The 13,482-nt window shown below is 42.9% G+C and overlaps 1 protein-coding gene and 1 non-coding gene across 6 annotated transcripts in view; both read left to right on the top strand.

Moving 5' to 3' along the window:
• Positions 1-13,482, top strand: part of CIT (citron rho-interacting serine/threonine kinase) — a 174,675-nt gene that overhangs the window by 8,153 nt on the left and 153,040 nt on the right. For all 5 annotated transcript variants that reach the window (XM_070386137.1, XM_070386136.1, XM_070386133.1 and 2 more), the window contains exons 3-4: positions 1,252-1,393; positions 10,689-10,864. In XM_070386137.1, the coding sequence (XP_070242238.1) occupies positions 1,252-1,393; positions 10,689-10,864 (318 nt within the window). The remainder of the gene's footprint in view (positions 1-1,251; positions 1,394-10,688; positions 10,865-13,482) is intronic.
• Positions 5,400-5,471, top strand: TRNAC-ACA (transfer RNA cysteine (anticodon ACA)). The gene has a single exon. It is a non-coding gene; the product is annotated as a tRNA-Cys (tRNA).

Below are 13,482 nucleotides of genomic sequence, written 5' to 3'. Positions count from 1 at the left end.
CGAAAAGAGCTGCATGAGACTGAACAACTAACACACACACACACACAGCCATAGATGATGTGTAAATTAATAGGCATGGCTGTGTTCCAATAAAGCTTTATTTATAAAAACAGACAGTGGGTGAGATTTGATTGTCACGTGGTCTAGCCCAAGCTTCTTAACTTGGCAGCTGGCTTCCCCCAAAAAACAAAAGTAGAAGCTGCCAGACTTCTTAAGGGCTGCATCTTGAACTGGCACTGGGTCACTTGTGTTATGTTCTGTTGTTTCACATGAGTCATGGCGACAGCAGATTCATGGGAAGAGGAAATAGACTCTGACGCTTGATGGATGCAGTGGCAAGTGCTTTTAGAGTTAGAATTGTTGGTGGCCAGCTTTGCAGAGAGAACTGCATATAGTCCGTGGCACATGGGATTCATTCCTCTAGACCAGGGGTGTGAACTCATGTCTTGGGTGGCCAGACAGTGAGTGTAAAGGAGTCAGATGGGCCAGATGGAAGAGCTGTGAGTCGAGTCTGCAGTGAAGTGCCGAACACATCCACTTTCTAGAGGCGCAGTGCTCCTCAGCTGCAGCTCAGCCTCCCCAGGCAGGAATGTGGTACGGTGTTGCCAGATCTGCCTGTGTATCATGAGAAGCCAAAAATCCCCTCCCCCGGCCCCTTTTCTTTTGGTGTGAAATCTCGTGATTTTTCAATATTGGCAGATAAATTATTTTAAATATAACAGGCCAAACAAAACATGTCTGTGGGCTAGATGCAGTCTGCCAGTTTGCAACTGTTGCCTGAGATCATGAAAAATTCAGCTTCAGTGCAGTCACTCCATTCACACGACCCTTTATGGTTTGAGTGAATTAAAGAAACTGAAGTTATGTTAAACAAACCTGTAGGAACACAGGGAGGAAGAGGCATTCATTGTGTCCTCCTGAAGAGGCACGGAGATGTGACGGGACCAGCAGGGTCCAGAGTAAATGTCCCCATGAGCCTCAGACTACTAAGACAGAGGAACTGTTTCTTATTCATGGCGTGCTGGTGAAGTTTTTCTCCCCAGGTGCAGGAGGAAGAAGCCCACATACAAGTGATAACTTAATGACTGTCAATGGACGTCACTTTAAAGGATGAGGCCACCAAATTCCGCTGCTAGCGTGTGTCGTGAGCAGTTAGTTGAGTTGGTGGCTTGCAATTTACTCTGCGTGGATGTTATTGATCAAAGCTTTTCATTATTGACAGTGTCTCCATCTGCTGTTTGCTGTTTTTAGGGGAAACCACCCTCCATGACTCAACAGCAGATGTCTCTTCTTTCCCGAGAAGCGATATTAGATGCCCTCTTTGTTCTCTTTAAAGAATGCAGTCAGCCGGCTCTGATGAAGATTAAGCACGTGAGCAACTTTGTCCAAAAGTGTAAGTGTGGGGAGAACTTTTTCTTGAAAATTGTCCTGCTTAGTGAGAATTAGAAGGATACTGGAGGTGGGATGCGTTTGTGGTTGGAGGGAGTGGGTAGGAATTTCTGCTTTAGATGGACCCAACTTCAAGGTCAGCTTCTACCTGCCATTGCTAGGAGACCGGATGAATCAGGCCTCTTGATTGTGAGTGATAGAAACTCATCTCAAACTAGCTTAGGCCAAAAAGTGAATTAAAAAAAAAAATTATTGAGTATAGTTGATATACAATGTTGTGTTACTTTTACTGTACAATGATGTGATTCAGTTATATATATATATATACACACACACTCTTTTTCATATTCCTTTCCATTATGATTTACCATGGGATATTCAATATAGTTCCCCGTGCTATACAGTAGAACCATGTTGTTTATCCCCAAAAGTAAATTTTTTTGGCTCATGAAACTGAGAGTCCAGGGATGGGTCAAATTTTAGGCATGGCTGGTTCCAAGGACTTAAATGTCTCTGGCTCCTTCATTGTATTCACTCAAGGCTGATTATTCATTAGGCATTGTGAACACAGTGCTTAGCATCTACAGTATTCACAATTATTGTAATTAGTTTAATTTTATTTTAAAATCATAAAAAATATGGGTATAATAATCTGTAATGATTCTGGATTATATTCATCTTTATACCAATGTGGTCACAAAAATATATATATTTGTATAAATTTTTTTTTTTTTAATGGAGCAAGGGGCTGATGAAGGCAAGTGCCTAGGGACTATGAAAGTCATAAACTGGCCCTGCCCTCACCCTGTTCTTGACTCTACCTGACTTGCACGTGGTGGGGAAGTTGGCTGCTTGCTGGTTCCTAGTTTTGTATTTTTTCACCTGCCTCCAGTGTTTCTTGACCAGTGGCGATTTCTCCTACCCCAGGGACATGTGGCAGTATCTGGAGACAATTTTGGTTGTCTCAGCTGGCAGGGAGGGTGCTCTTGGTAGCTAACGAGTGGAGCCCAAAGATGCTGATAAACATCCTGCAATGCACAGGATGGCCCCCACCACACAGAATTATGTGGCCTCAAAGGCGTACAGTGCCAAGTCTGAAAGGCTTGTGAAAACCACGTCTCACACGACTTTCCAGTGTAACCAACCACCCTAAAATTTAGTGACTTAAAACAAGAATCATGATTCTGTGGGTCGACTAGGCTTCGATGAGAATTCTTCCATTCCATGTGACATGGGTCAGGATTGTGGGCATCTGGGCTGGAATGGATGACCCACCCATTGTCTGGCACGTTACCTAGAAGGCTGGGCTCCCCCAGGACTCTGAGACTAGTAGGCCTGTCTCTCTCTCTGTGAAGTCTCAGAGCTTCTTGCTCTCCATATGGCTGTTCTGTGTGGTCTCTCCATGACGGGTCAGCCAACTACAGCCTGGGATGCCTGCTTTATAAACAGAGTTCTCCTGGAACGCAGCTTCACCTGTTCCCTATGGCTGCTGTCACATCACAAGGCGTTTGAGTAGGTGTGACCATATGGCCTACAACGCCCAAAATGTTTACTGTCTGACCCTTTGAGACAAAGCTACTGACCCATGGTCTACGCTGTCACTCTAGCAGAGATGTCTAGATGTCCTCCATGGCAACTCAAGGTTTCCAAATACAAAAGTGGAAGCTGCCAGGCCTTCTCAGGGCTTAGGTCTGGAAGGGACATAGAATCTCTTTGGCTGCATTCCATGGGTTGCAGTGAGGCAGTGGGGCCACCCAGATTTCTTGTGCCGGGGAACAACAAAGCACACGCATTGGGCACTGTCTTTGGCTGCTGGCTGCCCCACTGTACCCAACGTGTATCGTGTTCTGTCTCTATTCATGCAATCTCAGGGAAGATTCTCATTGGCTCTGGTTTGGGTCACTTGCCCATCCCTTGACCAGTCACTGGGCCAGGGTGTGAAGTATTGTGATTGGCCTCATGTAGGTGCCCAGGGGTCCGGGGCACCATGATCACTGGGACCTCATGGAATGGGGGATGTGCTGTTACCTAAAGGACCTGGGAGTTTTGAATGGATGAAACCAATGTATGTCTAGTAAGTGACATCGGTATTTACATGTAACTTGTTTGTTCTCAGTGTCCTCATCTGAACGATGGGGGAAAAGGCATATCTGATACAGGGATTGAATGAGATAGTGCACAGTCCAGGCTTATGTTGCCTGGCACGTAGAGACACTCAGTAAATGTTGCCCAATAATGATAACCGTAAACCTCAATGTTTAACATATTGTGTACCTTTAACTTTAAAATGCACTTGGCATATTTGTTCATGATTCTATATTTGTTTGAATAAGCTCCCACCTTATTTTGTTGAGTATTTAAACTCTCAAATAGGGAGTAGGAGGGGAAGGAGAAGCTTGTGACAAGACTAATTTACTGAGCTTTCAACATGCACCTTCTTGAGATTGCCCTCCAGTTAGGATCATCCTTTAAAGCAGTGGATCTTCTAGACTCATTCAGTAATCAGGAGACTAGACTTGTGAAATGTAGATTTTTCTAATAGATTTCTCTTTCAGGAAACTGTTTCAGATTTTTAAAGAGGCTTCCTGGAGAGGATGGTTGAGAGATTATGATTGGAAAAGGGTGATTGCATTAGTATGTTTTTTTCCCCCCTCTTTGAGTTTCTGTTTTAGAATGTAAGCTTCATTTTTCTGTGGGAAGAAGGGTCCAACAGCTGTTACCACATAAGTTTCTTGAGGCTTGCCATAGAGATAGAAAATTTCTTCTGGGACTGTTGGAGGAATTGAGACAGAATAATACAGCCCTGAAGCAGTGCCCCTAGTTTGGGCCAAGGGAGGGCAGGGAGCTGGCATTTGGGAATCAGGGAGGAATTCTTCATTTCTTAATTGCTAAGCTAGGCTTTTTGCCTAAAACTGGGTCTGGTACACAGAAGGTGGGGCTTCCCGGGTTGTACAGTGGTGAAGAATCCTCCTGCCAATGCAGGAGATGCAAGAGACATGGGTTTGATCCCTGAGTCAGGAAGACCCCCCTGGAGAAAGAAGTGGCAACCCACACCAATATTCTTGCCTGGAAGATTCCATGGACGGAGGACCCTGGCAGGCTACAGTCCGTGAAGTCGCAAAGTGTCAGACATGACCAAGTTTGCATGGACACACACAGAAGGTATTTAATAAATATTGGTTGACTGATTATTGCTGATAAACAGAATAAATAGCAAAATGTTAAGCAGTGTATCACATATTTTATGTAAAAAATAAACAAATGTGATGTTAAAACATACAGACAAAAAAAAGTGTTGATAATTGTTAAAGTTGGACTTTTCTCGGTGATTTGACAGTGGCTGAAATTTTACCCTCTTTCAGCTACATTCTCTGCAGGCAAACTCTTCTGTATGTTCACAATCTTAGTACTTTGGGCAAAACACTACTTTTAAGTTCCTCCGAGCCGCCCTCCGCCGCCCACCATTGTAAGCATAGTACAAAGTTCCTTGTAGCAACATGGATGGACCTAGAGACTATCATACTAAGAGAAAGACGAATGTCATATGATATCACTTATATGTGGAATCCTAACAACTGATACAAGTGGACTTATTTACAAAACAAATGAGACTTACAGACATAGAAAACAAACCTATAGTTACCAAAGTGTAAGGTGGGGAAGGAATAAATTAGGAGTTGGGATTAACATATACACACTGCTGCTGTTACTGCTGCTAAGTCGCTTCAGTCGTGTCTGACTCTGTGCGACCCCATAGACGGCAGCCCACCAGGCTCCCCCGTCCCTGGGATTCTCCAGGCAAGAACACTGGAGTGGGTCGCCGTTTCCTTCTCCAATGCATGAAAGTGAAAAGTGAAAGTGAAGTCGCTCTGTCGTGTCCAACCCTCACGACCTCATGGACTGCAGCCTTCCAGGCTCCTCCATCCATGGGATTTTCCAGGCAAGAGTACTGGAGTGGGGTATCATTGCCTTCTCCAGTATACACGCTACTATACATAAAATAGGTGACTTCCCTGCTGGCTCAGATGGTAAAGTGTCTGTCTACAATACAGGAGACCCAGGTTCGATCCCTGGGTCGGGAAGATCCCCTGGAGAAGGAAATGGCAATCCACTCCAGTACTATTGCCTGGAAAATCCCATGGACAGAGGAGCCTGGTAGGCTACAATCCATGGGGTCGCAAAAAGTCAGATACGACTGAGTGACTTCACTCACTTCACTCACTCATACATAAAATAGGTAACCAATAAGGACCTATAGCAGAGGGAACTATATTCATTATCTTGTAATAACCTATAATGGAAAAGAATCTTAAAAATATATATATGTAGCTGAATCACTTTGCTGTACACCTGAAAACACATTATAAATCAACTATATTTCAATAAAAATTAAAAAAAATACAAAGTTAAATATAAAAGATCAGAATGGAAGGAAAATCCCTCAAAATCTTACCTAAGATAACCACTGTTAATGGTTCAGTGCATAGTATTGCAACTTTTCTTTTGTCCTTATAAGATATTTATTGTGGAATTGTTCAAACATAGCTTAACAGTAAAGAGACAAGTGTCATAAACCCCCACATACCAATCAAGTAGCTTGAACAATGAACCCTTTACCATGTGTATTCTAACATTTTTTTGTTCAATTGCTCAAGTCGTGTCCAACTCTTTGTGACCCCATGGACTGCAGCACACCAGGCTCCTGTGTCCTTCACTATCTCCTGGAGTTTGCTCAGACCTCATGTCCTTTGAGTTGGTGATGCCATCCAACCATCTTATCCTCTGTTACCCCCTTCTCCTGCATGCAGTCTTTCCTGGCATCAGGGTCTTTTTTACTGAATCGGTTCTTTGTACCAGGTGGCCAAAGTATTGGAGCTTCAGCATCAGTCCTTCCAATGAATATTTAGGGTTGATTTCCTTTTGGATTGACTGGTTTGATCTCTCTTGTTGTCCAAGGGACTCTCAAGAGTCTTCTCCAGCACCACAGTTTGAAAGTATCAGTTCTTTGGTGCTTAGTCTTCTTTATGATCCAACACTCACTTCAGTACATGACTACTGAAAAATCCATAGCTTTGACTATATGGATCTTTGTTGGCAAAGTGATGTCTCTGCTTTTTAATACACTGTCTATGTTTGTCATAACTTTTCTTCCCAAGCATCTTTTAATTTTGTGGCTGCAGTCATCATCTGCAGTGGTTTTGGAGCCCAAGAAGATAAAATCTGTCACTGTTTCCATTTTTTTCCCTATTTATTTGCCATGAAGTGATGGAACTGGATGCCATGATCTTTAGTTTTTTGAATGTTGAGTTTTAAGCCGGCTTTATCACTCTCTTCTTTCACCTTCATCAAGAGGCTCTAACATTATTCTGGTTTAATTTTATGCAAAATGGGTTGTATGTTGATAATGTTTTGCCACTAGCGTTGCTCACCTAGCAATATATTTACTTAACAAATATTTGTGGAGTGCTCGCTATGTGCCTGCTGCTGTTTTGAGCACTGGGTTTACAGTAGTGATCAAAACAGAAGCAAATCCTTGTCCTTAAAGAGACTCCAGTGGAGGTTGAGCTACTTAATTCTTTTAAATATGTGTCTAGTATTCTTTTCTGTGGGTGAACGCTTACGCTGTTTCCACTTTCCTGTTAATTGTAGACCTCTACATTGTTTCTGATTTTTCTGTAACAAGCAGTGCCCATCTTATGATATGTATCTTGATATGTGTGTCTTTTGAACATTTCTGTGAAGGATGCATTCCTAGACAGTGAAGTGTTGTAATACTGAGTTTTAACAAAGGAAGCAGCATTCAGCTGTGGTGGCTTTTGCTCCCTGGATCTATATATGTATCTGGGAAGATCATTCTCTGACTGCATTTTCATTTCATGCTTTGGGTCTCTACCTCAATGTCAGTTACCACCGTGTTCATAGTGGGTGGGGATGAAGGTTGATGTGGTTTTGTAGTCACAGAAGTTGCTGGTGGGAAGAGAAGTTGTGCAGGGTTATTTTTCACAGTCATAGGTACGAGTCTGGCATCTCACCTGTTCACCTTGATAATCCCAAAGTCTTTGAATAACAACATTGCGACTTGGAGTGGTTTCTCAGAATTCTGAGAGTGTCATGGTGGTTTTGCCTGCAAGCAGTTTTGTCTGCTGGGGTGATTGAGATGCCTGCTGGTTGCTGGAGACAGACCCAGAGTTATTAAGTTGGACAGTGCTGTAAGCAACGCGGGGGCCCAAGGCCTTACAGAAGAATCAGGAGAGGCCTTGTGTGCAAGCAGTAATGAAATCAGGTTCAAGTCAGAAAATTGCAAGTCAGCATATTTGGGAAATTAATAATTCAAAAACTCAAGTACTAGGTCTGAGAGAAACTTGGAAGAAGACAGGGAAGAAAGACTGGGCTTGACACAGTGATGTCAAGGCAAAAGGAAAATATGCCACATTTCAGTTCTGCTTCTGCATGGAATCCTCCCTGAAGGCGCTCTAGATTTATTTTTTTGTTTTACAATGGCCACGGTGAAATGAAGTGAATCTACTCACCCCTCTTGCCTGATTCCTCAAACAAAGAAGATGTTTTTAGGATAACAAATAAGAGATGTTGTTAGTGCAGTGGTGCTCATCACATGTGCCTTTGATCCAAATGAATTCAACTCCACCCATGCAACCAAGAAAGGGAGTGGGTAGCAACAATTAAAATTGCATTGGCTAATTCATTAATGTGCTGCCAAATGACTGTGGTTATGAAATGGCTCTGCCCTTTGTTGGGCTCTGTTCCTTTAGTTGTGTGAACAACTTGCCAAATGATTGTAGCTCCCAGCTCTGCCTGGTGCCCTCCCGCAGAAGTGGCTTCAGTGCACCTGTGGGATTTCAAGAGTCCCTTGGTCTTCACCATGACATCTTTCTGAGGGATTCTCCAGGATAATTCTGATGACACATTACTGTTGTCTTCCTTTGGAGTATAACCCTGTATATGGTGCAGTTTCCCTGTAATGGACAGGACTGAAGGATTTGGTCAGTCACAGCTGTTCTGCTCTATTCCTTTTTCTAAAAAATATTTTATTGAAGTATAGTTGATTTACTAATGTTATGTTAGTTTCTGCTGTACACCAATACAGTTATATAATACATGTATATATATATATTCTTTTTCATATTCTTTCCCATTATGGTTTATCACAGGATATTGAATATAGTTCCCTGTGCTACACAGTAGGACGTTGTTGTTTCTTCATCCTATAAATAACAGTTAATATCTGCTAATCCCAAGCTCCCAGTCCTTCCTCCCACCCAACCCCCTTGGCAACCAGAAGTGTGTTCTGTCTGTGATTCTGTTTCATAGATACGTTCATTTGTATTTTAGATTCCATGTGTAAGTGATATTATATGATATTTTGTTTTTCTATTTCTGACTTACTTTGCTTGTGTGTGTATGTTGCTGTTGTTTAGTCGCTCAGTTGTGTCTGACTCTACGTGACTCTGTGCGACCCCATGGACTGTAGCCCACCAGGCTCCTCTGCCCATGGGATTCTCCAGGCAAGAATACTGGAGTGGGTTGCCATGCCTTCCTCCAGGGGATCTTCCCAACCCCGGGAATGAACCCAGGTCTCGTGCTTTGCAGGTGGATCATTTACTGTCGGAGCCACCAGGGAAGCCAGACTTATTTTGCTTAGTATGATAATCTCGAGGTCTGTCCATGTTGCTGCAAATGGTATTCATCCTCTTTTTGTGACTGAGTAGTATTCCACTGTATGTATATACCTCATCTTCTTTGTCTATTCATCTGTCAGAGGACATTTAGGTTGCTTCACGTCTTCGCTATTGTAAGTAGTGCTGCTGTGAGCATGGGAGTGCATGCATCTTTTCAAATTACAATTTTGTCTGGGTATATGCCCAGCAGTGGAATTGCCGTATTGTATGTTAGCTCCATTTTTTGTTTTTTTGAGGAACCTATATACTGTTTTTCATAGTGGCTATACCAGTTTACATTCCCACCAACAGTGTAAGAGGGTTTTCTTTTCTGCACACCCTCTCCAGCGTTTGTTATTTGTCAACTTTTTAATGATGGCCATTCTGACCAGTGTGAGATGGTACCTCATAATTTTGATTTGCATTTCTCTAATATTTACATTCCATTCTATTCTTTAGATCATTAGAATCACTATATATCTACCCTGTGATGCCCCAATTTAATGTTGTTAATAAATGTATGTTAGATTCCAAATTTGCTACCTGTTTAGTCCATACTTTAAACACGGAGAATCTCTGACTGTTAGGAACTGAATGTTTTTACCAACCTTCTGCTTCCTTCTCCAGTTCCCCGAATTTATATGTTGAGGCTTTGACCCCCCAAAAGTGAAGCCTTTGGGAGATAATTAGATGTAGATGAATTCATCAAGGTAGGCTCCATTATAGAATTCATGTCCCTAGAAGAAGAGGAAGAGAGATGAGGGCTCCTTTTCCTCCTACCATATGAGAAATACAGGGGCTGCCTGTCAGCCAGGAAGTGGGTTCTCAACAGGCTCTAGAACTTTGAGAAATTAATGTCTGTTGTTTAAAGTGCTTTATCTGTGTGTCTGATGCTTTTGTTAAAGCTTTTAGGATAGAGGAAGACACCGGCTGAGAGATTGCATTCAGAAAAGGAGTAAAACTATGCCTAGAAAAGAGACAGTTGCAAACCCATCAAGCTGTGTGACACGTCAGCTCTGCAGGGCCAAGGTCAGGCCTCTGCTTGGTTCCTCAAGCTCAGGCTTTTTCTCCCGTGGTAGTGCTGCTACATACTATGTATGGCAAGGATGGTATTTACTGACACGATGCAAGGGAGATAAGACCTGGGCTAATGGAGTAAAACTGAGTAGAACATATGGAATCAGGATGGAATGTTCTGGAAGTCAACCCTAAAGTCAACTAAGGATGGGGATCACATTGCTCATATCCCATTATAAACCAGTCCAGATGCTGATGACATGTTTGACCACACTCACTGCCCTGCAGCCCCCGGAGAGGGGGAGGAAAAGCATGATTTCTGTTCTCCTTCCCCTGTTTTCTGCATCTACAGGATTCAGATCATAGCTGCCATGGAAACTGTGCGTTGGAATTTCTGGAGCCCTTAATTTTAACTTAGCATAGAAAAAACACTTTTGTGCTGATTTTATAATTATTCACGACAAGGAGAAAGTGACTAAATGTCTCCTGACAGTGAGGGAAGATACAGCAACGCTTTCTTCTTTCTTCCTTTCTTCTTGCTTTCATAAAGATACGAGTATTTGAAGTACGTTATGGATCCAGGAGTCACTCTTCCGTCTTTTGCAGATTCCGATATCATAGCTGAGTTGCAAGAGCTCCAGCCTTCAGTGAAGGACTTTGAAGTGAGAAGTGTCGTAGGCTGCGGTCACTTTGCTGAAGTACAGGTGGTCAGAGAGAAAGCGACTGGGGATGTCTATGCCATGAAAGTCATGAAGAAGAAGGCCTTGTTGGCCCAGGAGCAGGTAGGAGTATTTAACATCCAGCCTCCCCTGTCTGAACCAGCAGGTTCATTGCAGAGATGAGAATCTGCTGAATTGACACCTGGGATGGAGCCGGTTTTCCTCTGCATCCCTAGTTTTAATTACTGTGGCGTAGCCAGGAAGGTCTGAGCATGCTTTCTTGAACTGATATTGACTAATTTTGAAGATTGACAAGCTCCCTTGGGTTGCTTGATCATGTTTTTATAGTTGCATATTATTCAGAACCAACTTGGCCTTTTCACTAATGAATTTGAGATGATCTTTTGTGACCATCCACTGGGAATTCAGAGATGTGCATATCATGCGGTGAGTTAGATAGCCTTTGCTTTTGTACACATCTTATATATTTGTGTTGGGGGCCTCTGTACTTGATTTTTTTTTTTTTTTTTGGTATTTGGTTTTAAAACAGGCCTCTGAAGAAATTAAATTGTTCTGTGGCTAGGGAGTTGCCAGTCTGAGAGGAGGTGAGAAGTTATCTTTCTGGTTGTGGTGTTTTTCTCTCTCTTTAAACAAGGCTGCTGCTCCCAGACGTTATTGATTCATTTGCAGTGTTTCTAGAGAGACGGCCATCAGCCTTGGTGTTCAGAGAGTAATTTATTAGTTACCCATGTTCGAGAGCACATCATGTGTCCGATAATGGACCCAGCTCTGTGGGAAGTCTGCAAAAGGAATCAAAGCTCCGTGGCTGTTAGTTTCAGGGTTTCAGCACAGCCTTGGAAAGTTGAGGAAAAATGGCAGATCCATAAAGCAGGCCCTTAGGAGCTAAAGCATCACAAAAGAGGGAGCAGTTAGCAAATTCACAAACGACAGAATGAGGAAAGGTGTGGGTGAGCCAGAGACAGGGCAGGTTCACACTGCTGAGAGGGAACATGGGTTCTGGGCAGGGAGAAGTGACGAGAATGTACCAGGTAGAAGTGTGCTGTTCTGGAGGTGTAAGTGCTAGAATGCTATGCAGATGTCTGTGTTTGTGTGTGTTTAGAAGTTTAGAACAAATAGACTGGAAAATGAGGAGAAGTAAGGACATGGGAGTTGGGAGGAGGTGATTGGTGGGAAACCTCAAGAACTCCCTTCTGGCTACTGTGATAAAATATGCATCACATAAAATTTACCACTTGAACTATTTTTGAGTGTACAGTTCTGTGGCATTAAGTACATTGGCAGTGTTGCGTCACCATCACCACTGTCCACCTTTAGAACTTTTTCATCATCCTAAACTGAAACTCTGTACCCATTAAACGGTAACTCATCATCTCCCCCAAGAACTGGTTTTTGGAGTTGGAATTTAATTTGTGAGACGCTTGGGGTTCACATAGGCTTTTGGAAGCAGAAGGTTGGGATCGGGGTTTCAGCACTTCAGTGACTGTGTGACCTCTGGTCAAAGACACAGCAGAGGGCAGGAAGCTGCTTGTCAGAATCTGAGAATGCTGTGTCTTTTGTTCAGGAATGAAATGTGGGCAACTTCATAGAATGATTACATGACAGGATGTTGCAGATCATTTGGAAGAGAGGTGTGGAAGATGCTCACTGAGCCTCCCAGCACCTAAGAAGCACCTGCCATCAGGCCACACCTACCAAGCACCTGTTGGGTCTGGTGTATCCTAGGTCCTTGGAAGAGGCCTTAGATGTAGCCTTATGCTCTTTATATTTCATATGGGCAATGGTGCATAGAAAAGGAAATGAATCCAGCACGTTCCATACTGCAGGTGAGGGATAGAGACCCTCACTCAGCACATCCCATACTGCAGGTGAGGGATAGGGACCCTTGCCCAGGTGTGCTCCTCCGGGTGAATGACTTGAGTCACCCCGTGTGAGGTATATGCTGGGGGATTTAAAAATCTCACATATCCAGGAGCTAATTAAAGCCACCCACCCGTTAGTTACCTGAGCCACGCAGGACTGTCACAGACAGGATGCTCTGTTCCTCTCATTTCATCCCGACAGGGGAGTCTCAGTTGCGGCTTGTCACGTTCCTGAGGATGTCACGTTGGTATCTGCCACCTTTCACTGCAAGTTACTCCTTTCCTCTTTGTAATTGCATAGGTATTTTGGAAGGAGATACTTTCAAACTGGGGAAGTACCTGTTTCTGATAAAACTTTCAACCCATCCATTTATTTATATCTGTATGCACTTGCATTTGCCTGTCAATGAGTTACAATCCATTCCTGTCAGTATATGTTTTTATACTCAAATTGTTCCCAAGTTGGCCAATGAGAATCTCTTCAGGTTGGCTTTTGTATATCTTTTTGACATATTCCCCATCTTTGAATTCTGTGTTACTTTCTGATACAAGATGTTTGGGCTCTTAAACTCACTTTACCTGCCTCAGCCCCACAGTCAGTCATTTCTCTGGGAGCCCTGCATTTTGTTATTTATTTATTTTTTTAAGTGGAAAACAGTATTTAGAGGCCAAGGTCTGGGCACGAGGTGTTCTCTTTGCTATCAGGATGTCATTACTGCCAGACTCCATTCAGTGGACAAGGCCAGGAAATACATGTACGTGTATGCAGCATACCTACCTCATACACACGAACATTAACATCTGTATTTATTTCTGTATCTACTTGTGTATGTTGAAAACCATGTATTCACATCAGCATCT

This window comes from Bos mutus, chromosome 17 (genome assembly GCF_027580195.1).
Source record: "Bos mutus isolate GX-2022 chromosome 17, NWIPB_WYAK_1.1, whole genome shotgun sequence".
Lineage (NCBI taxonomy): Eukaryota > Metazoa > Chordata > Mammalia > Artiodactyla > Bovidae > Bos > Bos mutus.
Note: the sequence above shows the minus strand (reverse complement) of the source record. Positions and strands in the feature narration are given on the sequence as shown.